The sequence below is a fragment of the Anabrus simplex genome, chromosome 14 (genome assembly GCF_040414725.1).
Source record: "Anabrus simplex isolate iqAnaSimp1 chromosome 14, ASM4041472v1, whole genome shotgun sequence".
In the NCBI taxonomy this organism is placed as follows: domain Eukaryota; kingdom Metazoa; phylum Arthropoda; class Insecta; order Orthoptera; family Tettigoniidae; genus Anabrus; species Anabrus simplex.
In genome coordinates this window covers 58,856,999-58,881,099 of record NC_090278.1, presented here as the reverse complement: position 1 = coordinate 58,881,099, position 24,101 = coordinate 58,856,999, and the positions used below count along the sequence as shown (strand labels likewise).

At 40.5% G+C, this 24,101-nt stretch overlaps 1 protein-coding gene across 2 annotated transcripts; it reads right to left on the bottom strand.

Moving 5' to 3' along the window:
* Nucleotides 1-329: 329 nt before the first annotated feature.
* Nucleotides 330-11,787, bottom strand: LOC136885529 (elongation factor 1-alpha 2). Of its 2 annotated transcripts, none has more exons than XM_068230383.1 (9): nt 11,718-11,787; nt 10,739-10,903; nt 10,476-10,655; nt 10,213-10,380; nt 9,871-10,131; nt 3,343-3,618; nt 3,141-3,261; nt 1,883-2,049; nt 330-831 (listed from the first exon to the last, which is right to left on the bottom strand). In XM_068230383.1, the coding sequence occupies exons 2-9, from the start codon at nt 10,880-10,882 to the stop codon at nt 760-762; spliced, it is 1,389 nt and encodes a 462-aa protein (XP_068086484.1). In that variant the 5' UTR covers nt 10,883-10,903; nt 11,718-11,787; the 3' UTR covers nt 330-759. The 2 variants fall into 2 exon arrangements, with proteins under 2 accessions (XP_068086484.1, XP_067014228.1); XM_067158127.2 differs by having other exon boundaries at nt 11,645-11,781.
* Nucleotides 11,788-24,101: the final 12,314 nt, after the last annotated feature.

The following is a 24,101-nucleotide window of genomic DNA, read 5'->3' as shown; positions in this document are numbered from 1 at the left end:
GCATTTACTCTCCTTACCTTCCTGTACGAAGGATTTCCTAGTTTGCCCCACATTTTCGAAGATAACCAAAGCAATAGACTGAAAATAACAATGAATCTGAGAAGAGTGTCTTTGTCAACTACTGTACTTCTAGGGGTTATAACATGGGAGTACTTAATTTGCAAACCAGATTGAATTCCACCAGCACATGACAGCAAGAAACTAGCAACATATCCTATGTACTAGCAGTAACAGGTAAGCCAAATCTTGTGAGAGCATCTGGTTGATTATGAAGAAGCAAGCATGGAACATGATATAAGGAAGGAAACATTCAATAAAAAAAGAACATATTCATGGTTCAAAGCTTCTTTATTGGCCCTTTTAAATATTACCATTAAGTTATGTACAGAAGCTGTTACACTGATATACCTCTTATTTGAGAGAACACTGAAAACGAAAAGGAATGAAAATAAAAACACAGTCCCTTTCTCTCCCATAATTCGAACCTAAAGTTTTACTTTAAATAAAAACAATATCCTTCCGCATAATTCTTTTTTACGTAATCCGTTATATCGACAAGTAAATTATGATAGCCGGGCTAAGTGGGGGCACTAATGACCGGTCTTTCCTTCGGAATTCTTTTCGATGGAAACAGTGCTTCAGTAACCACTTGGAAAGAAACAGAAAGCAGCTCACGTTGACAAAGCGATAAAGATGGATGAAGGGCGGTGCAAAGAGCTGCGTAGAGACCGCCATTGACGGACCAATCAGCACACCTAGTTATTTCTTCTTCTGGGCCTTCTCAGCAGCCTTCGTTACCTTACCAGTTGTCACATCCTTAGGAGTGACACTCTGCAATGCAAAAGATTAAATTAATATACTTAAAACTTAAAGGAAGCCTGCAACCAAATCAAGGAAATTTTTACAAGACAACTTGAAATGGGAAAATTTAAAAAAATCAAAGCTTTTTCTGAAAACGTGTAGACAAAATGCTAGTGCATCAAAATTGACATTAGCAGGGGGGAGTAGTAAAGTGAATCATATTTAGGCTATATTTAGCAAGTCTCTAACCAGGAACTCAATTATTCAATCGGAAAGTTCCAATATAATTTTCTATACTGTCCATTTTAGAATAATACTCAACTTAGCATTTCCACCCACAAGGAAAAAATATGTCTTCACGAGAGTTTAAACCTGAAGTAAATAAATAGGTGGACCACACTGCCTTTGCACGTGGAGATAGACGTACTTGATTGGAGAAGCAACCATCGCATTCACTCGACTGTATGCGAGCTCGAAGAAAAATAGTGCAGGGCATTAATTTTTAATCTTATTAAATTTAGAGAGTTTGGAAGAGTACGTAATCAAATTTAAATATGGTTGTCATATATACCGGTATATGTTTGATATAAAATAGTGATTAAATAACGAGAAATTAAGGCACAAGGCATGGTGTAATACAGGAACTCTTCTCGTGAGGGTAAGTGCCAAGCTGTACAGTGTGGAGATAAGGTATTTCATCTTGCACCAGCAGGCAAGTGTCAGTATTCATAGTGAGAGAAATGGAGCAAGAAGTAGGACCATTGCATGTAGTGAAGCACAAAGAGCAAAACTGCTCTCAGAAGTGACCATAGGCAGTGCATTATGAATGTGTTCGATAAACCAAGTGAACAGAACCCAGGTTTAGTCGTTTATTCAGAAGTTCAGATCTTTGTACCGTTATACGCGATGCGCAGCCCTGTACGTCCGAACACGGGGTGGAGGTCGGTACTACACGCTCAGTGAATCCGAACTCTTCTTAGGTGGGCGCGTGGACATACCATGTTTACATCAGGATTAAACTCTTGTGAAAGGAAATAGTACCCAATGCTTAAACCTTTGCGGCCAAGGACAGGCAACTCACCTTAATAACACCGACAGCAACCGTCTGTCTCATGTCACGAACAGCGAAACGTCCCAAAGGTGGGAATTCCGAGAAAGATTCTACACACATGGGCTTGCTGGGGACAAGGTTTACAATGGCTGCATCACCAGACTTAATAGACTTGGGATCCTTTTCAGTAGTCTTACCTGAAAAAATAAAAAAGCCCATTATAAAAATGTATGAACAAATTGTTAGAATACAATAACATTCTATCAGTTATGGCACACAGCAAAAATGTCCCCACCAGAACCCAGTTAACAAACTCCACTAAGCTGTTCAGAACTCTTCAAAGGACCTCCACATCCACCAAAATTTGGCCATAGGCAGGAAGGTTGTAACAAGATGCCAAACCCAGTTTTTCTGCTTTTATGACGACAAAAAGGGAGGCCCAATAAAATAAACCCCTCTACCCTGAACCAAATTTTGGCTTACATACAATAACTCATGGATGCAATCCAATTTCCCCTTAATTTTGGAAAAATTATTTCACCTCCCATTGGAGATTGGTTTTAAGAGTACTACGAACCAGAATCATTCTTTGATTAACAATGCTGGGTATTCAAGTGTGCACACATGATCAAGTTACTGGTTTCAAATAGCTCACTTATATGATCTCCAAGATGCACTCATCTTATGACCCATAATCAGAACAAAAACATCTGAACCGTAATTCCCAGTAATAATACCCCAATTCCACAATAAAGTGAAGAGGGATTACAAATCCAAAACTACCTCCAGTGTTCATTCTGTGAAAGAAAACAGCTCTCAGGCAGAGAAAATTTTACATGACTAGCAACTTAAAAGGAGCATGCAAATAACCCAGCAAACTTATTAACTGTAAGAAGTAACTAAACCAAAAGTACTGTTTAAGCTAGTTCAACTTGAATAAGTTCACCTTCCCCTTGTTATGCACATGCAAAGGCAAAACTTTTTTTTTGCTACGGGCTTTACGTCGCACCGACACAGATAGGTCTTATGGCGACGATGGGATAGGAAAGGCCTAGGAGTTGGAAGGAAGCGGCCGTGGCCTTAATTAAGGTACAGCCCCAGCATTTGCCTGGTGTGAAAATGGGAAACCACGGAAAACCATTTTCAGGACTGCCGATAGTGGGATTCGAACCTACTATCTCCCGGATGCAAGCTCACAGCCGCGCGCCTCTACGCGCACGGCCAACTCGCCCGGTAAAGGCAAAACTATTGTGCAATCGTGCTATCAAGCCCCATAAAAAATACTAACCAGTACGACGGTCACACTTCTCCTTGATTTCTGCAAATTTGCAAGCAATATGAGCAGTGTGGCAATCCAGCACAGGAGTATAACCGTTCGATATCTGGCCAGGGTGATTCAGTACAATAACCTAGAACAAACAACGAATTTATGTAAAAATTTCATAGAATAAAATAACCACTGACAAAAGAAAGGAAAGTAGTTTCCTTACCTGAGCAACGAAGTCCTGGATACTCTTGGGGGGATTGTTCTTAGAGTCTCCAGCTACGTAACCTCGCCTAAGTTCCTTCACAGAGACGTTCTTCACGTTGAAACCAACGTTGTCACCAGGCACAGCCTCAGTCAGAGCTTCGTGGTGCATTTCCACAGACTTTACTTCAGTGGTGATGTTAGCAGGAGCAAATGTCACCACCATACCAGGCTTCAACACCCCAGTTTCCACTCGGCCCACAGGCACTGTTCCAATACCACCAATTTTGTATACATCCTGTAACAAAGTTCAGAGATACAGCGCCATGTACAGAGGCCAAGCTTAAAATTAGTAATTTCCCTCATTGAGAATAATTTTGGTGAACAGCAGTTTGATAAGGAGAGGGTCAAATTGAGAAGTGCACAATTATTGCAGTTTCTGCTGTGAGGCGTGGTGTGGGTGGGTAGGAGGGGCGGGAATTTTTAGAAGTGGAAATTTACGAAAGGAAACTTGGGGAGATCAAATTATTACCAGGGCAAGGAGATCTACAGGACAGTGGCTCTTTTAACTGTAAGAATTCTTCATTGTGCCTGTTGAAAACTAATAACAGAGTGGATATTGCATGGCTCAATTATAATTTCCAACTGCTGGAAAGAACACTCCCATCAGGAGGGCAAGGAATTTGTTCACATCCATGTGAATCACTCTTCAAAGCACCAATTCCTGAAGGATTGGACGTGCATGACGCCTAGTGGTAGGCAATTGTTTCAGCAATAAGCATGAGAACTATTCCATTACAGCAGGTGGAAGAAAAGAGTGCTTCACCCCCTACTCCACAAAGAATTTCTTCACAGCTGTTTTATCATAGGCTTTGATTTGTGGGAGTTCTTGCCGAGCATATTTTTTCCTTGCTGCGTGGACAGTACACACTGCAACCATAGAAAAGAGCCTCTCAAAGGGCCTGGATTTGCAAAGATATTCATCTAGCATAGACCTTTACTCAATAGTTCGGAGTATGACATTTACGTTGTACTGAAAAATTGCACGTCATAGTAATGTAGAGGTTTGTTTATAGCGCTGAACAGTATATTTCTCAGTGCCACTATGCACCCTCTCCCAGCAAATTCCATTTTGTACTTAGTGTTATAGTGTTTTTATATATCATTGTGTGCATACAGCACTTCAGTTGGTAGCAATTAACAGGTTGTGTGAATTAGACTTCATTTAGTATAATGCTTTTATACGTTAACTGATTGAGGTAATGTTAAATAAGTGCAATGTTCTAGTTTTAGGCCTGGTTACGAAGGCAATTATCAACTAGTTTCTACCGACGACGCCACCCAGCAGTCAGCAGAATAATTTGAAGGGCATCTGAACCGACTGCCAGATATAAGACCTCAGGTTGTCATTTTAACAGGCTTTTTCTCCCAGAACTGAAAGAAAAAGTGGCATACGTTAGGCCTGATAAGAAATTAACTAAGTACGCTTGACTGAAGCCATTCTTTTTTATTACTACCACCACCATCACCACTACACCACATTGCCAACGTGAATTACAGTACATAGTTTTTACTCTGCAAGGTCTACTTGGGAGGAAGTAATGCCCATGACACGTTGAGCGAAGTAAGACTTTCCTACCACAATAGACTTGGTAAAAGTATCTGCTTGAAGTCTTCAATACAACGCCAAAGTACAATGGCGTGTGAAAGAGGTTAAAAAAGTACACTTATTTTCTGGTGCAGGCAGAACATGTTTCTTGTCCACAGACTCGAACATGTGGTGCACAAGGCTGCCTACTTAGGAACCAAGACAAGTGCAAAGGTAGGCTGCAGCTATTAAATTAAGTTCTCATTGTGCGGACAGTATGCGCCGTGGCCATAGAGTGAAGCCTGCATTCTCATGACCAAGATTAGTTTGAATGTGTGAAAAAGTTTACGGCTACTAAATGGCCTTGCTGTGCAGATGGTATGTTCCTTTACGGGTTCTATTCGTTTTAGATCTGCAGGGGTTGGTAACTGAATTTAATCATTGCTGGGAATTACATCGCATCCCATTTTACGTTAGCCAATAGCAAAGCCAGTAGCTACCAATGGAGATTGCCATGTGTTGCTCTCATGAACACATTGATAGGCACCAAATGGAGGCTGCTATCCCATGCAGACCAGATAGTTCAAGTCTCCAAGAAAGAAATTACACTGCTGCACTAAAACCATTGAAACTCAAAATACCTCAAACCTGGAACATGTACTCACTAGGTTGCTTTGTGGTCTGTACGTTGCAATACGTTTCAAAGCAATACCACTTGTGGCTCCATTCAAGTCTTTCTAAACACAGTAGTATAAATGCAGTATTTGTGCCATTCGTATAATCATTTTCAAGTATACAAGGATTTCCCTTTACAGCTACTCCCTGTTTAGTGTTAGCCCTTAATAGAGGTATTTAATTCACCGTCACTCCGTACCTATTACAACCAGTCTGTACGTTATCACAATTATCAGTAGCCGCCGGCAACTGTAAATACGCCGCGCCATGTTGAAAAGCTCTACATATCAGACATTTTGTTAAATTCATGAAGGTAAGAAAGATGCAGCAATAATTTATATTACAAGACTACATTTGGAACTCAAGCTCTCCCACAATTTCATCAATACTCAAGGAAATATGAGGTGCATAAAAGCCAGAATTTTCATAGTCCGTCACCTAGTGTCGACTGTCACCGTCAGCAGGAAACTACGAGAATTCTCAGTAACCCATCACCCATGTGGCACATCAGTTAATGAATCTGCATATAAATGTTGGAACAGTTTGTCTTCATACAAGGCATGCTGCCATGGGCGCGCCATCTCGTACAATTTATTCTCCGAGCACAAGAATATCTGTGGCTACAACGATCGTACATCGATCCTATAATCTACAATCCCTCTACTCAATGACTACGATTGAGCCAAGAAATGGCACAAGCTACAAACGATACCCGTGCATAAAAACAGATGTCCGGGGCCCATCGTCAATTTGTTAAAGTAAATGCACTTCTGGTGTGTGTGGGGGGGGGGGGCAGGCAGGCTGATTGGTGCCAGAACATTGCAATGAACTCTCCTCTGAAAGGATTTCCACCTGCAATTTTCATCATTTTTACTTATGTTGCATTCAAGTTTTGCACTGCATTCGTTGTGGAAGCTCCTTAGTCTTCCTAGTTTGTTCCAAAAACAAGGGTCCTACATTGTAAATGATGTTGCTCTGTATTATTTGAGGGAGAGATGTACGTAATGAATGCTTTGTGGCCTGCCCCTAATATCAAATTCGGTATTGCCAACTTAGCAGATTTTCCGCTAAATTTGGCGGAATTAGAAGACTGTCGACGGAGAAAATATTTAGCGGACAGTGGATTTTTTGGCTGAATTCAGTTTTATCACGTTTTAAAAAAATTTGTACTCCAGTCATCTCAGAGTTATTCCGTATTTCTTACCAGGAGCTAGTAATCACATGAGGAAAACGTTATTTGGATTTGATGTTATGAGATCATGGTATTATAAATTTGTAATGAGCGGGGACAGGGTACTTATCTCTTAGTTAACAAATGACAACAGATAACGAAACAGTAGCATTTATATTTGTGCTAAGAAGGAAGACCGTTTAATGAACTGCCTGTTCTGTGTGTGCCCTTGAGGTAGGGGATTCACCTAGTTTGCACCCGGCACTAAAATGCCTGCAAGTTTTAGCTTGCCGGCAGGGGGTTAATCCCAGTGAAACACACATCACGCGAGTGCAGACATTTTTATTATTGCTCATTATTTGAGATCTGATTTCCTGGCGGAATTTTAGCGGATTCTTAGTAGTATTTAGCGGATCTTGAAAATATAAGTTGGCACCACTGATCAAATTGCATGCCATTTTTCATACCTCCTGTGGCTACCACCACTGCAACTGCATGCCCAGAATCCAAAAAAAAGATTTCATTACCTACATGTGGACCCACTGTTGATATGAAACTGCCCATGCAGCTAACAGTTCTTAGAGAATAACCAAACAGATGTATGTCCTGCATGTGGAGCAAATAGTCTGTTGGTTAAAGTTGTGCATCAATGCACCCTTCCAAACTATGATACTTGATTCATCTGGTAAAATTTGAGCAACAGTCCCCAGCATCAGTTTAGCTCAGGCATTTTCTTGCCATGCAGGCAGTATGTGCCGCAGCGATACAATAAAGCCTCTCTAAGGAAGTGTGGCCCTGTTCTCACGACGAGATGCCAAGAAGAAACAGTAAAAAATTAACTTCACCTTGCAACCAACATAAATTTCCTATTAACTCAGCATGTCTAGCAATGAACAAACAGCAGTACTCTCAATCAAGCAGTGAGAGGGAGTGTTTCGTGGAGTTTTACCCAATTTTTGTACACGCATCACCTAAAACAGGAATGACTCCAGCAGCATAATTAACATGGTATCAAAGGTAAATAATGGAAATCGTATCTAATATCATATCTGCCTCTTATGGCAGATAATATAAACAGCTGATCCAAGATCTGTTTTGATACATCAGAAAGTGATCTTTTTCAAGGTGCCTGTGTTGTAGAATTATCGCTGATCTCATGATCAACTTTGTGCTACAAGAATATCAAATGACTAATGAAAGAGTTGGCAGCATACGATGAGGCAAGCATAGAAATATTGTATAGGCTATTTCTGTAGCTTGGTTCTAAAGGGCCAATGTCAAAATAACCTGTTTTTGAGCATTTGAACTTTTGCTTATAGTTTTCCAATTTTTTTTTCAACAACTAACTTCATATAACTATACTTTCTGGAAGTCACCTTATTGAACACTAATTTTGCTATCGTATTCTTTAAAAATTGCCAGATCTCTAATCTTTATCGGTAATCTAACATTATTGGCAAGGGCTTATTTAATTAAACGTTAACTGTTCGTTTAGTACTTAGAGACATTGGCCCTTTTAACATGTTGCAACCCAGGATAAAACGCGTTTGTATCAGTTAATATCTCAACTTCGATAAAAAATGACATTGGCCCTTTTAGAACAAAGATTTATGAATCAGTAACTGGTTGACCAGCATCCTCAAAAACCCTTTTTCCTGCTAAAATCTCTTACTTCAAGATCACCATCTATGGAATCCAAGGCCATGTTATGTAGGACAAAAGTTGCCACTAACAGGCAGAACAGGGAGTAATTTCACTGTAAGACCAACCTTCAAGCAGGAAAGTATTCTTAACACCATAACTGTGGATCACGATCTCTTACAAACTCTTATTACTTTGTAGATGTCTTTTTGTATAATACTGGAACGAGGAGATACTCGCAAAGGTAGGCAGGCACTACTGGAATGAGGAGATACTCGCAAAGGTAGGCAGGCACTATCTCTTGAGAAGAAATCCTATGGGCATTTCCTCCACCTCAGAGCACAAACTCTAGTTACAGAATACATTACTCTCATGCGCATATCCAGGACACCTTGCTACTATGTCAAGACAACGCAGATTAGTATCACATAACCTGTACATTCAGAGAGAACCATCTATGCCTGTTCCTGAACATTTCAGTGTTGTTGGTCCCTGACAATATGATAGATAGGGGCTTATTTAGTCTAAATTATTTCTTCTTGTCATGTGGACAGTATGCACCACAGCCACAGATTAAGAACCTTTGGGAGCGTTCTCATGACACGATTGGCCTGGATGTGCAAAAATACGTTAAAACCTTTTTCTTGCCCCAAGCCCAGAGATCAAAGGAGGAATTGAGAAATAGCAAGGTTACCGTCCGACGCCATGACACTTCCAAACTACAGGGGCTTAAGTCATTCCTTTTGCAGTGGTTTGTAGCGAAATCTTGTTACTTCATTGGTGGGAACGACTATCTTCCCTATCTCTGCCAATACCTGTGATCCTTAGCAAAAGCAATGGATAACGGCACTTGGACCATTAATTTAGTTTATAAAAGTACATGTACTTCTAGAGGGTGGTGGTTTTGAACCTGGCAGGTGTAATGAACACATCTCTCCTCCAGAATCAATTCTAGTAAGAATAACAGCATTGAAAACACTTAGGTTATGATCCTTGCAGGGCAGACATATACCATTAATCTAAAAAACCCTGAAAACTACAGATCATTCCCTAAAGCCATAAATTACATGTGGTAATCCAATATATAGCCAATTTGCAATCTTCATGCACATCCAAACCCTGCCATATCGAAGGAACATTTAAGGTGAATTTGCCAGCAAGATGCTTTTTCACAACTTTTGCTTTATTCCCATACAAAAGCCCCGAAACATTTTCCTCAACTTTAATTAGACAAGCTATTGCAAACACATGAATGGACTTTTAAAAGGCAAGAACATACTGATCAGGAAATTGTCCACAGAACGTTCAGAAAAGTAGCAATTCAAGACGTCCTTCCAAGCACACACTAAAACATTTGAACACAAATCTAGGAAACAGACAAGAGCAAGAGCCCCTCAGGAGACAACCTTAAGGGAGACTTCCATCCCAAGAGGGTAAACAGGAACTGCTGAATGTTTTGTGGAAGCACAACTTACCTGAAGTGGAAGCCTGAGAGGCTTCTCAGTAGGCCTGGAAGGTGGAAGGATAGCGTCCAAGGCTTCAATCAAGGTCTTGCCTTCAGCCTTTCCTTCTTTGCGCTCAATAGACCATCCCTTAAACCAGCCCATCTTGTCCGAGTGCTCCAACATGTTGTCTCCGTGCCAGCCAGAAATTGGTACGAAAGCCACGGCAGCTGGGTTGTAACCGATCTTCTTAATATAGTTGCTTACTTCCTTCTTGATTTCCTCGAAACGAGCCTGTGAATAAAAGTGAATAAATTGAACAAGTCCAAAAAAAAAAGTATACACAGAAATGTTAAAAAACACCAGCCAACTCACCTCACTGTAAGGGGGCTCAGTAGAGTCCATTTTGTTAACACCTACAATCAGCTGCTTGACACCCAGGGTGAAAGCAAGCAGAGCATGTTCACGGGTCTGACCGTTCTTCGAGATACCAGCTTCGAATTCACCCGTACCAGCTGCTACAATCAGTACAGCACAGTCAGCCTGCAAAATAAAATTATAGTGATGAAGAGTTTTCAGTGTACTTCGAATGATTGGGAGTGCAGCAAAAAAGTGAAGCATATAGTAGATCTCATTACCTGAGAAGTACCCGTAATCATGTTCTTGATGAAATCTCTGTGTCCGGGAGCGTCAATAATTGTAACATAATATTTACTAGTTTCAAACTTCCACAGAGCAATATCGATAGTAATACCACGTTCACGCTCAGCCTTCAGCTTGTCCAACACCCAGGCATATTTGAAGGAACCTTTGCCCATCTGAAAGGGGAATAATTTTTTGATTCAAGAGGAAAATTGGTGGAAATTTGCAAAATAAATTCACAAAGAAAGCAAAATCTTACCTCCTGGGCTTCCTTCTCGAACTTCTCAATTGTTCTCTTGTCAATACCTCCACATTTGTAGATCAAATGGCCAGTGGTAGTTGATTTTCCGGAGTCGACATGGCCGATAACGACGATGTTGATGTGAATCTTTTCCTTACCCATTTTGGTTGTTGGTCTTTAAGACTGAAAATGGACAAACAAAAAAGTTTTAGTACTCCCGAAAAACCTTCAAGCCCACGTGATTAGCTTAAGACAAAGTAATCTCCATCTGTTATCACAAGGTCTGAAAACAACGCTAATAGGAATGCCTAATGTTACAAAGTTATGCAGAATTCCGAACTTCCAACTTGCACCGCAAAAATTCCGTGAACCTCACAAATTTCCAGAAGTAAATAGGGGAGAGTCGATGACGTTGCATGCCCTAAGCTATTGATTAACTAGCTACTGCAATGCCCGTCTAAAATTTCACCCCACTTCTGGCGCATTTGATACCGGTTAAATCATAGCATATATAAAATAAATCAGTAAGGTACTCATAAAAGGAAATGTAATAAAACCAAGCAGCAGCTTAACAAATCTGCACGAAGGGCATCGGCAGACATCTTTTCTCAACACACAGAACAATGAGCCCACGTCACGGAAGATCATAGATTTCTTTCTGAAATACGAAGTTTATAAGCAGTAGGGCAGTTAAACATAAATGTGATCCATTAAACTTACACCACACCAAGCATTCAAGCAAATTTTGCCACAGAACTAACTAATTACGATAAAACCGAACTTCACCACGCGGCCATAACGACCGGCTCACTTACATTCGTGCTAACTATTTACAGACGTCAAACCGAAAAAATATTTAAAATCTTCGGCAAATAACGAATCTACACAAATACACAACTTCTACAGAACGAAAATAAACGATACCTGATAGCCGATGGAGAATTCCAACACCGATATGCACCAGATATTCAGAAACTTCGCAGAGTGTCCTACTCACCTCCAGATGCCACGGCAGAAAGAGAACGACAGACAGAGAAGACATGCGCACTTGGCGAGACCGAGTTACCCCTGCCCTAACACGGGTCCACGTATTGCAGTATAAATTATATATTTCGTTTTTTAACAAAAAGTTATTAAATATAAAAGCTTAGGGCACTAAATATATAATAAATACTGTTATATACAAGTTACTGAGTAATTTATAATTACCACTGTGGAAAAATCAATAAAATCTCACTCTAATTTTGGGGATGTACAAAGGAAGTAACAGCGGATGGGTGTGATAGACACTGGAAGTGACGTCATGCCGGGCGGCCACTTCAAATTTATGTTGCAGACTAACTTGTGAGTGACACAATTACCATAACTCCATTGCTAAATGGTTAGCGTGCTGGCCCTTGGTCACAGGGGTCCCGGGTTCGATTCCTGCCAGGGTTGGGAATTTTAACTATAAATGGCTAATTTCGCTGGCTCGGGGGCTGAGTGTATGTGTCGTCTTCATCATTTCATCCTCATCACGACGCGCATGTAGCCTACGGGTGTCAGTTCAAAAGACCTACACCTGGTGAGCCGAACATGTCCTCGGACACTCCCGGCACTAAAAGCTATACACCATTCCATTTCACCATAATTCTTATGTGTAACATTATACTACGCATTCGCTACAGTACTGATATTAACACTGAGGTGATCTTTTGGGGGAAGTCCACCAAATAGAGCTATAAAATAGAAGTAAATGAATATAATTTAAATGTAATCACTGGTAAAGGAAACGTTAACAAATACGAACATGTTTACGCTTTACGTCCGGATGCTTTTCCTGGCGCTAACTTTGTTTGTAGAGTAGTATTCACAGTTGCGTGGTTCTGTGGTAGTTTTTACAATGATCTGTTCTCTGGAAACGAAGACGAACAGAAACATCTAATCCCCGAATAGGAGGAATTATCTAGACGAAATTAAAATATCTGACGCGGCCGGGAATTGAACCCGGAGCCGTCTAAACCTAAGGCCACTACGCCGACCATTCTGTCATGGAGCCGGACCTGGAGAAACTACTTGTGGAAATATCGAATATGATGGCGATGATGAATAATTTAAAGTGAAATCCAACGCGAGATAATCGTCTTCTTCATAACTACGTAAATCCCAGATTTATAAGCAAAATGTATATTAGTTTTATATATGCGTGTGTGTGTCTATTTTAAGGTATGCGATAGCGACATACTTTCTAATTCACAACTTCACAGACAATTTGACCTGTGTTCGATAGGGCAGATAAATACAGATCCTGGAAGGGCGGATAGGGGAAGTGCATGTTTGAAAATTTTGGTGTAGAAATGTATATTTTACTCGTAATTGTCGCATAAAATTCTTACTTGTAATCTTCTTGTCGTCGGCTAATTACTAGTAATTAATGAATAAAACCTTTGCAATCAGTAGGTAGGCCTATAAGGGGAAAAAATAGTTTGTATCCATGTAACAGGGGCATGTTTTGTGAAAAAATACTATGCAGATTTATTTCTCAGAAACTCACGGTATGCTAACATTCCAAAAATAAGCTTAGTAAGGTATTACATAAAAATCCTGGATATTAAAAAATCTTTCAAAATTAAAAAAACGCTGGCTGATGACAAAACTGAAATAGAAGAGGAATTCAACACAGAAGTATTAAAGTGTTTTTCGCATGCACCTGTGACATCATGCGATGCAGAATACAGAAAGTTGTATAATATTCTTCACCGACAGACGCAGGAGAATCACACATGAAAATCTTCTTCTTATTCTTCTACTACTACCGCATTTCCCTCATCTGTGAGATCGCGGATGCGCACTGTGTCACACATGTGGATTTGGCCCTACTTTACGGCCGGATGCCCTTCCTGACGCCGACCCTATATGGAGGGATGTAATCACCATTTCATGTTTCTGTGTGGTGGTTGGTAGTGCAGTGTGTTGTCTGAGTATGAAGAGGAGAGTGTTAGGACAAACACAAACACCCAGACCTGGCCGAGAATCAGCCCGCGACCCTCTGGTCCGAAGGCTTCAACGCTAACCATTCACCCATGGAGTCGGATACTGTAACAGCTACGAGTAAGGTAAGATTTTTGACAAAACAAATAGTTTATTTGATTTTTGTTCATTTGTTGTTGCATATTACAATGTACATCTCTTTTTACACTTTCGTTCATTTTTGCATATTGTCTAAACCTACAAAATTCAAAATATATAAGACCCTTATTAGACCTGTAGTGACATATGGCTCAGAAGCCTGGAACCTTTTATCTGATGACGCAAATAAGTTAAAGATATTTGAAAGAAAGATTATTAGACGAATATATGGCCCAATTCAAGACCAGAATGGTTGGAGGATAAGGACGAATGCTGAAATACAAAACATACTAGACCAGGAGGATATAGTTAGATTTATTAAGGCACAGAGACTGCGATGGCTTGGCCATGTGGAAAGAATGGAGGAAGATCGAATGCCAAGAAAAGTAGTTAAATCCCGAGTAGACAAAAGACGGCGACAAGGAAGGCCCCGTAATAGATGGAGTGATGAAGTTGAAGCTGACTTGAGGGCAATGAACATCCGCCCATGGAGACCAGCCGCTCAGGATCGAAGTAGATGGCGGAATATCGTAGAAGAGGCCAAGGCTCACACTGGGCTGTAGCGCCGGATAAGTAAGTAAGTAAGTTCATTTTTGCATCTAGGTGGGCTAGAGTTTACAATCTGTAGATACAAACCCGAGCTCTAATCATAACTCTTATTATACACCTATGAGAAAGAAGAGAAAATAAGCCTCTTCCAAGAATAATTTAGTTGGGTGCCTTCGTGGCTCAGGCAACAGCGCGCCGGCCTGTCACCGCTGGGTTCCGTGGTTCAAATTCCGGTCACTCCAGGTGGTGACTGTTCAGCTGCTGGCATCCATCCGCGGAGGTGAGGGATCCTCTTCTTCCACAGCTCCAGCCTTACCTTCTCTGGTGAGACAGTAAGCACCTCGAATATCCTCAGGAAGCTCTTCCAGGATCTCAGCCGTTGCTGAGGAGGATTATGTCCATGCAGCAGGTGGGCACTGTTCTGTTCCACTTTAAGCCTCTCCCTGTTGGCAGCTACGTACACAGAGTAGTGCCATTCCAGCCAAGTAATAGAGCTTATCTGTCGGTGAAGGCTTTAAGCAACTTGTAATCAACATGCAGGTTTCATTGAGGACAGGGTGACCAGATGCAAACAGATAACAAGAAAAAAGAGGACAAAACTATTTAAAAAGGAGGATAATGTCGGGAAATAAAGGACGTAAACACCCTCTAATGGGAGCCTGAATTTAGACTTATAATATTCTAATTTTTACGTAAACAAGATTTATCCATTTCCATATTATACAGGTAAACAATGAAACTAATTTACACGCCTTGCTGGTAAGTTTCTGAAGATTAAGTTGTCTTCAGGAGTTTTGGCATGTCTAAGATATACTTACATAAAAAGATACACATGTAAATTCCTTTAGATTATATTGAATCATTAGGAGGATTTTTCACAGATTCTACTTTGAAACAGTTCCTATTATCAGTCCATAGTCTTTCTACATTTGCATTGTGCCCTCGTATAGGAAAAAAGTATTCTGCAAGTTTTAATAACGCTGAACTACAATCAACTGACTTACGCGAACTGCCATTTTTGCCCACTTCTGACTACAAGGTAACTTGTTCAATTACTACTCTCACTCAGGAATTGTTTGAAATTGCAGAACTCATCAAAAGATTTCACATCATCAATTAGAAAGACTTAGCTTGCAAATACAGAATACATTTTTTCAATATCACAGTAATCAATATCACTTTTCAGCGCCATCCATTTTAAACAGGCTCCCTTCAAATCCCAATTATCTTGTCACGTTGTCAGCTGCCACATGTCAACATAGCAGTGTTCTGACGGGGTATTGCTGAGAGAGAAGCATACAGTATACAGAGCAGTAAATAGGGTATGTTGTTACAATAAAAGGCATGCTATGGCCACATCCTAAGAATGGACCCGAAAAGGATAATTAAAAGAATCTTCGACTATTTCCGTAATAAGAGAACCAAGCCGAACCGGTTTAAGGAAACTGAGGAGGACCTACGAGAATTCCAAATTACAGAAGAGATGCTTGTAGATGGATCTGCGAAGAAAATAGCCAAAGATAAAATAAAGAAGTTTCAGGACAGGGTGAAGTCCAAACGACTATACAGAATTTCTGAAGAAGAGAGGAAGGTAAGATCCGAAAGAATGAAAAAGTACTGGGAGGACAGAAAAACACGACTTACTAACCATTGATAGATCTATCGTACCCCAAAGAGGATGAAACGGACAAGAAGAAGAAAAGGCATGCATAGAATAATCGTATGTACTGTATATCTATAATCACTTTTCTATCTATCGACACTATATCATGAGGCCGCCGCGTAGTAAAAGAAAAAAAATACTGGTAAAAATGTAGTAAAACAGATTACCAAGCAGATTCACTAAAAAAGGGAGGGCATTTCAGTTTTTTAAATAATCCACCCGGATCCCGGACAATGGTCTAAAAAAGGAGGACATTCCCGGATAAAACAAGACGTCTGATCACCCTAACTGAGTACCGTATGTCTGGCATGAGATGAACTGCACCAGAATGGGAAAGCATATTCAGCAACAGAAAAACACAGTGCCATTGCTGAAGTTCGGACTATTTGAGGATGAGACCCCATTGTGACCCTGCCAATTTGCGAATAAAATTGTTCGTGTGGACATTTTCATCTTATTACACTTACAATGGGTTTTGAAACGTAAGACGGTCACTACCAGATCATTACTCAGCACTACCATTACCACAGCAGCTTCCATTTTGACACAGCCATGGATGAGACTTGAAAGTTTGATAGAAGCTACATTTTGCTCTGACATTTGCCAAGAGAGAGATGCAAAGTACGGCATCCGACAAAAAATGTCAATAAACAAATATTTGGTATTTACCCGATGACTTTCTTTAAAACTCGTCCATAGATCACCCAGTCCGGCTCCATGGCTAAATGGTTAACGTGCTGGCCTTTGGTCACAGGGGTCCCGGGTTCGATTCCCGGGTCGGGAATTTTAAACTTAATTGGTTAATTTCGCTGGCACGGGGGCTGGGTGTATGTGTCGTCTTCATCATCATTTCATCCTCATCACGACGTGCAGGTCACCTACGGGTGTCAAATCAAAAGACCTGCATCTGGCGAGCCGAACATATCCTCGGACACTCCCGGCACTAAAAGCCATACGCCATTTCATTTCATAGATCACCCAGCAGATGTCCATGTCATTTCGATCTCATAGAGTCAAAAAAAAACGAACATCGAAATTGACATGCAGGTTGTCTAGATAGCGTCAATCCAAATTGCATACGGTAGCTGAGATCATACGATTATTATTATTATCATCATCATCATCATCTGTTTACCCTCCAGGTTCGGTTTTTCCCTCGGACTTAGCGAGGGATCCCACCTCTACCGCCTCAAGGGCAGTGTCCTGGAGCTTCAGACTCTTGGTCGGGGGATACAACTGGGGAGAATGACCAGTACCTCGCCCAGGCGGCCTCACCTGCTATACTGAACAGGGGCCTTGTGGAGGGATGGGAAGATTGGAAGGGATAGGCAAGGAAGAGGGAAGGAAGCGGCCGTGGCCTTAAGTTAGGTACCATCCCGGCATTCACCTGGAGGAGAAGTGGGAAACCACGGAAAACCACTTCCAGGATGGCTGAGGTGGGAATCGAACCCACCTCTACTCAGTTGACCTCCCGAGACTGAGTGGACCCCGTTCCAGCCCTCATACTACTTTTTAAATTTCGTGGCAGAGCGGGGAATCGAACCCGGGCCTCCGGGGGTGGCAGCTAATCACGCTAACCACTACACCACAGAGGCGGACATTATTATTATTATTATTATTATTATTATTATTATTATTATTATTATTATTATTATTATTATTATTATTATTATTGTTGTTGTTGTTGTTGTTGTTGTTGTTGTTGTTGTTGTTGTTGTTGTTGTTGTTTGGGTCATCAGCTACACCACCCTATCCTGTGCTAACCTTTCCGTAACTACCACATATTAGCTGGGCTGAGTGGCTCAGACGGTTGAGGCGCCCTTCTGACCCCAACTTGGCAGGTTCGATCCTGGCTCAGTTCAGTAGTATTTGAAGGTGCTCAAATACGTCAGCCTCGTGTTGGTAGATTTACCGGCACGTAAAAGAACTCCTGCGGGACAAAATTCCGACACCTCGGCGTCTCCGAAAACCGTAAAAGAGTAGTTAGTGGGACGTAAAGCAAATAACATTATTATTATTATTATTATTATTATTATTATTATTATTATTATTATTATTATTATTATTATTATTATTATTATTATTATTATTATTATTATTATTATTATTATAACTACCACATCCCACACCTGCTCTAATATATGTTTGTGATATTCATACCTTGGTCTACCCCTGCCGGCTTTACCACCTATACTTCACTCAAAAAATTAACTGAAGAAGTCCTGGGTGTCGTAAGATGTGTCCTACCACTCTATCTCTTCTTCTATTCGGCTCTATGACTAAATGGTTAGCGTGCTGGCCTTTTGGTCACAGGGGTCCCGGCTTCGATTCCCGGCAGGGTCGGGAATTTTAACCATACATGGTTAATTCCGCTGCAAGGGGGCCGGGTGTATGTACCGACTTCATCATCATTTCAACCTCATCACGACGCCCAGGTCGCCTACAGGAGTCAATTCAAAAGACCTGCACCTGGTAAGCCGAACATGTCCTCGGACATTCCCGGCACTAAAAGCCATACGCCATTTCATTATTTATTTATTTTAATCTCTTCTTCTGGTCAAACTTCGCCAAATCGTTCTCCTCTCACCTCCTCATTCGTGATTCGATCTACCCATATCCCCTTTAGCATTTTTCTGAAACACCATATTTCAAAAGCTTATATTCTCTTTCTTTCTGACCTAAGTAAAGTTCATCTTTCACTTCCGTACAATGCCACGCTCCAAACGAAAGTCTTCAGAAACATATTTCCAATTCCTATATCAATGTTCGAAGTGAGAAAATTTCTTCTTTTAAGAAAGCTCTTCCTTGCTTGTGCTAGTCCGCATTTGATGTCCTCCTTACTTCTACCATCATTAGTTATTCCACTATGCAAGTAACAATATTCGTCTATTTCCTTTACGACTTAATTTCCTAACCTAGTATTTTCCGCATCACCTCGCTTCATTCGAATGCATTCCATTACGTTTGTTTTGGATTCTTGTGTTATTGGTTTTAATGTCCCCTTACTTATTTCTCTTAGAAACAAGTGCAAAAGAACGAAACATATGGATTCTTCCCTTGGACTTCGCACTAACACATCAAATGTTTTCGGCGACTTAATTAAGGATGGGGTAGGGCTAGGAGTTGGAAGGTTTCCGTGGCCTTAATTAAGGTACAGCACCAGCATTTGCCTTGAGTGAATATAGGAAACCACGGAAAACCATCTTCAGGGCTATCGACGGTGGGATTCCAACCCACTCTCCCCCGATCGCAAACTTACAGCTATGCGACCCAAACCGTACGGCCAACTCGTTCACCCCTCAAAGGACGAAGGTTTCATATAGACCCGAGTTGGTATAAAGAAACGCAACATTTTCCTGAACTCAACGAACTAAATTTGAAATTCGGAAGTAGTTAAAAACAGTTTTTTTGTCTTATCTTGTTTACCTCTTGTCTTCCTGCAACTAATTTCCGATGCGCTTGAGTTGATTGAATGTATGAAGTTTGCAGATTACATCTTATCAAATCATATTGACAGTCGATCTTTTCTACGACTCTATGGGCCGTGACACCTGAAATTGGTGATGTGATGGGTGCTGAAGCATAACATACCAAACTGAACGATGAATTTGATACATCGCATTCTCTCATTGTCACTGTAACGCACAGAACATTACTATGCTGACTGCAATCAGCCGATTTCGACCGCATAATACAATATCCTCATGTCTAGGGTCCAGATATTTATGACATGTCACTATTTTTTTCTTAATACTAGCAGTTTCCCGCTGGCTCCGTCCGCAATGTACAATGTATGGTGTTGTTCGTTACTATCCTCACGGATGTATTTGCAAAGTTCCGACTTAATGAAATAAAGCACAGGATCTGCTGCTGTAATATAATGTAATATTATGTCAACAAAACACTTGAAAATACATCACACAAAGAAATTGAATTAAACGTTCCTTAGAACAACACTACGCGCCGAACTGTTAAAAAGTACTTCAAAGATCTTCGTCTTGGAGACAAATATACTCATAACTTTTCTCAGCATCTACCAATTTAAGTAATTATTGCCTCAAAAGGAAGAGATTGATACACTGAGTGTTTTTAGACCAAAACAAACTGCGTACTTCAATTAGAACGAAAGATATGATTGCCTCAGTGAGAAAAAATGTTGAAGAAATGAGACTTCAAATTGAATGTGCACTCATAACATTCCTCAGAATCAACCAATTTGAATCGTTAAGAGCTGAAATAAAAGAGCTTGATCCACTGAGTGCTCTTAGGCCAAAACGAACTCCGTACCTCAATTAGAACCAAAGATATGATTGCTTCAAAGATACAAAAAATTGAAAAATTAAATAATTTGAGGAAGGCGGAAGTTAAGTGATTTATAGTACCTGATGACAAATCTGTGCATGAATACCTTTCAGTTAAAAAAAAGAATGAAGGAAATCGACCAGATAGAATGGCCGGACTGACTGACTTAAGTTTTTATAATTTTTTTTAATATATAGATTATTTCCATGGAAAATACATGTTAAGAATGATTTTATCTACGATAACTAAAATTACGCAAGTTTCAATGGTCATATAAAGTAAAATTTTGGCTTTCTTAACGTTTTTTTTGTAATTTTTCATATTTAGGTCACATTTTCCCGTGAATTTTCGTATTTTTGTCATATTTTTCTCCTGGGAACAACCTTGAGGCCTACATGTAGAGGCATGATTTTTCCGCATTAACGATATACGCGACAAAAAATATTTTGAAGCGATTTTGAAATATCTTAACGAATCATATGATTCTGGTTAAGAAATTAGTGATTTTGTTTTCGCGATTTACAGCGAATTAAAGCGACAAGGTCAGTTTAAATCGAAATTTACTTATTTTGCGATAAATGCGATAATGCAGTGAAATTCATGGAGGATAACGATCGTGAAATTGTATTCCAATATCACATGTGTGATGGAGGGAAGTAGAAGACAGAATGAGGATTTCTCATTTCTACAGAAGTATCTCTTCGTATTAATATTCTAAACAATCCCTTAATGGTATGGCCATGTAGGGTGAAACGATAATGTGTTATGTAATCTTAGTGCTTTATTATAGTTATAATCAATATTACATGAGGAATAATGAATGATTATCAATATTGCTTCCTTTTACTTATCTTTCACATAAATAATTCGCAAATCTCACTAATTAAACTGTTTATGAATAACTTCTGGAAAGGATTGGAGCGAAATTAAAGCGATGGGGTCACCCTATTTCGCGAAATAAAGCGAAAAATTGTTTCCTTTTCGCGAAATCGAACATAAATTAACGCAAAAAATCATGCTTACCTATATGTATATATGAAAACTCCTCCAATAATACTGCTCTGTGGGGACCCCCCCCCCCTTAATCATTACAGGATCAGATAATGCTTCACCGGGCGAGTTGGCTGTGCGCGTAGAGGCGCGCGGCTGTGAGCTTGCATCCGGGAGATAGTAGGTTCGAATCCCACTATCGGCAGCCCTGAAGACGGTTTTCCGTGGTTTCCCATTTTCACACCAGGCAAATGCTGGGGCTGTACCTTAATTAAGGCCACGGCCGCTTCCTTCCAACTCCTAGGCCTTTCCTATCCCATCGTCGCCATAAGACCTGTCTGTGTCGGTGCGGCGTAAAGCCCCTAGCAAAAAAAAAAAAAAAGAAAAAAGAAAAAAAAAAGATAATGCTTCACGTACTTGAATGATCTAAGTTCTGTTTCCTGGAAATTTAGCCCATTCGATCACTCTTTTGTCTTTTTATTCGTAGTTATTTTACGCCGCACCGACACAGATAGGTCTTACGGCGACGATGGGACAGGAAAGGGCTAAGAGTGGGAAGGAAGCGGCCGTGGCCTTAATTAAGGTACTGGTGTGAAAATGGGAAACCACGGAAAACCATTTTCAGGGCTGCCTACAGTGGAGTTCGAACCTACTATCTCCCGAATACTGGATACTGGCCGCACTTAAGCGACTACAGCTATCGAGCTCGGTTCTCTTTTGTCTAGTCCAATATTTTCTTCAATAGTCTTCCATGATCTACCCTGTCAGAAGCTTTGGATATGTCAATAGCGATACAGTTCATTTGATTTGTGAACTGAGGCGGAACCGAACCCCTGATTTGATTTCAAAAAGCCAGTGGTTCTCTCCTCTCAGACGGACCATAACATTATTAGTACAAGTATTAGTAATGTTATTTTGACGTCTGAATGCAACGAGAGATTTGAAATTGATTTTAATTTGATTAGCAGCACGAAGTATAATTGGGATTGCATAACATGTTGACAACTGAAAGGTAACAAGAAGTTCCTTCAAACCTGATGAAATATGAGAAAGAAGCAACGCTGGATGTAATTGGGGCCTCTTAGGTTGAGTACACACTTGACAACACCGTAAAATTCTCCGCAATAACACCCCAACCCCGAAACCAAATAGAAAGTTTTCAGATACAAAAATGTTACACAGACGTGTGCTGTAACTCACAAATTGGTAAGAAAGATAAAGAAAATAGAGAAGATAACACTAATTGTTGTTTTCTCTTTTCATTCCTGAAACTCACTGATGAATAGGGCCCGGATGTTTATTACATGACACTTTTCCTTTAAATTATTTCCACGGAAAATACAAGTTCAGCATGATTTTATCTACACTGACTAAAATTATGCAATTTTCAGCGGTCACTCTGGCTCTCTTAACGATTATTTCATTTTTCGGTAATTTTTCATATTATGGTCATATTTCCCCGTGAATTTTTGTGTTTTTATCATTTTTAGCGTGGTTAGCTGCCACCCCCGGAGGCCCGGGTTCGATTCCCAGGTCTACCACGAAATTCGAAAAGTGGTACGAGGGTCGGAACGGTGTTCACTCAACCTCGGGAGGTCATCTAAGCAGAGATGTGATCGATTCCCACCTCAGCCACCCTCGAAGTGGTTTTCCAAGGTTTCCCACTTTTCCTCCTGGCAAATGCCGGAATGGTACCTAACTTAAGGTCACGGCCGTTTCCTTCCCTCTTCCTTGTCTATCCCTTCCAATCTCCCCTCCCCCACCCACCGCAAGGCCCATGTTCAGCATAGCAGGTGGAGGCCGCCTGTTCGAGTACTGGTCCTCATCCCCAGTTGTATCCCCTGACCAAAATCTCACGCTCCAGGACACTGCCCTTGAGGCGGTAGAGGTGGGATCCCTCGCTGAGTCAGAGGAAAAAAAACAATCGTGGAGGGTAAACAGATTAATAAACAATAATAATACTAATAATAATAATAATAATAATAATAATAATAATAATAATAATAATAATTGTCCAATCCTTGTTCTGTCTCTCTACAGGGTCGGGTATGAGGTGAGATGAATCTGTCGTGGCGGATTTTTATGACCGGATGCCCTTCCTGACTTCAACTACATCAGAGGAGTCAATGAGACGAAATGAATGACGTGAATATGATATTAGGAAGGGAGAGGGTGGTACCCGGTGCCGGCACATAGCCTACTCCTGTCGAATAGCACCAAGGTGTCTGCTCAAGGCTTAACGTCCCCCATCCGACGGACGAATCACCATCAACAACGTCATATGCCCTCACTCCATATAAGCACTGTGAAGATGTTTGGAATTTAATCCAGGCTTTTGGCACGCAATCTAGTGATTAGAAATTGTATAGCACCACCTCCCCTACGCTGCCGACCAACATTATGTTGGTGAAAACTTTTTCGACCAACTGGACTCGAACCGGCTAACCTCGGTGTCAGATCGTTTAGACTTCAACGGCTTAAAGATGATGGCCACCAGGCAGGCTAATAATAATAATAATAATAATAATAATAATAATAATAATAATAATAATAATAATAATAATAATAATAATAATAATAATAATAATAATAATAATAATAATAATAATAATAATTTTTACGTCCCACTATCTACATTTGCTGTTTTCGGAGACGCTGAGATGCCGGAATTTAGTCCCGCAGGAGTTCTTTTACATGGCAGTAGCACCTTCAAATACCAACGAACTGAGGCAGGATCGAACTTGCCAAGTTGGGGTCAGAAGGCCAGCG

Bases quoted from the DNA above. Each gene is read 5' to 3' on its own strand.
- LOC136885529 (XM_068230383.1), bottom strand. From the start codon at position 10,882: ATGGGTAAGGAAAAGATTCACATCAACATCGTCGTTATCGGCCATGTC. The intron at 10,656-10,738 runs GTAAGATTTTGC...TTCCCCTTTCAG, and splicing joins TCGAGAAGGAAGCCCAGGAG to ATGGGCAAAGGTTCCTTCAA. The intron at 10,132-10,212 runs GTGAGTTGGCTG...TTTTATTCACAG, and splicing joins CTGAGCCCCCTTACAGTGAG to GCTCGTTTCGAGGAAATCAA.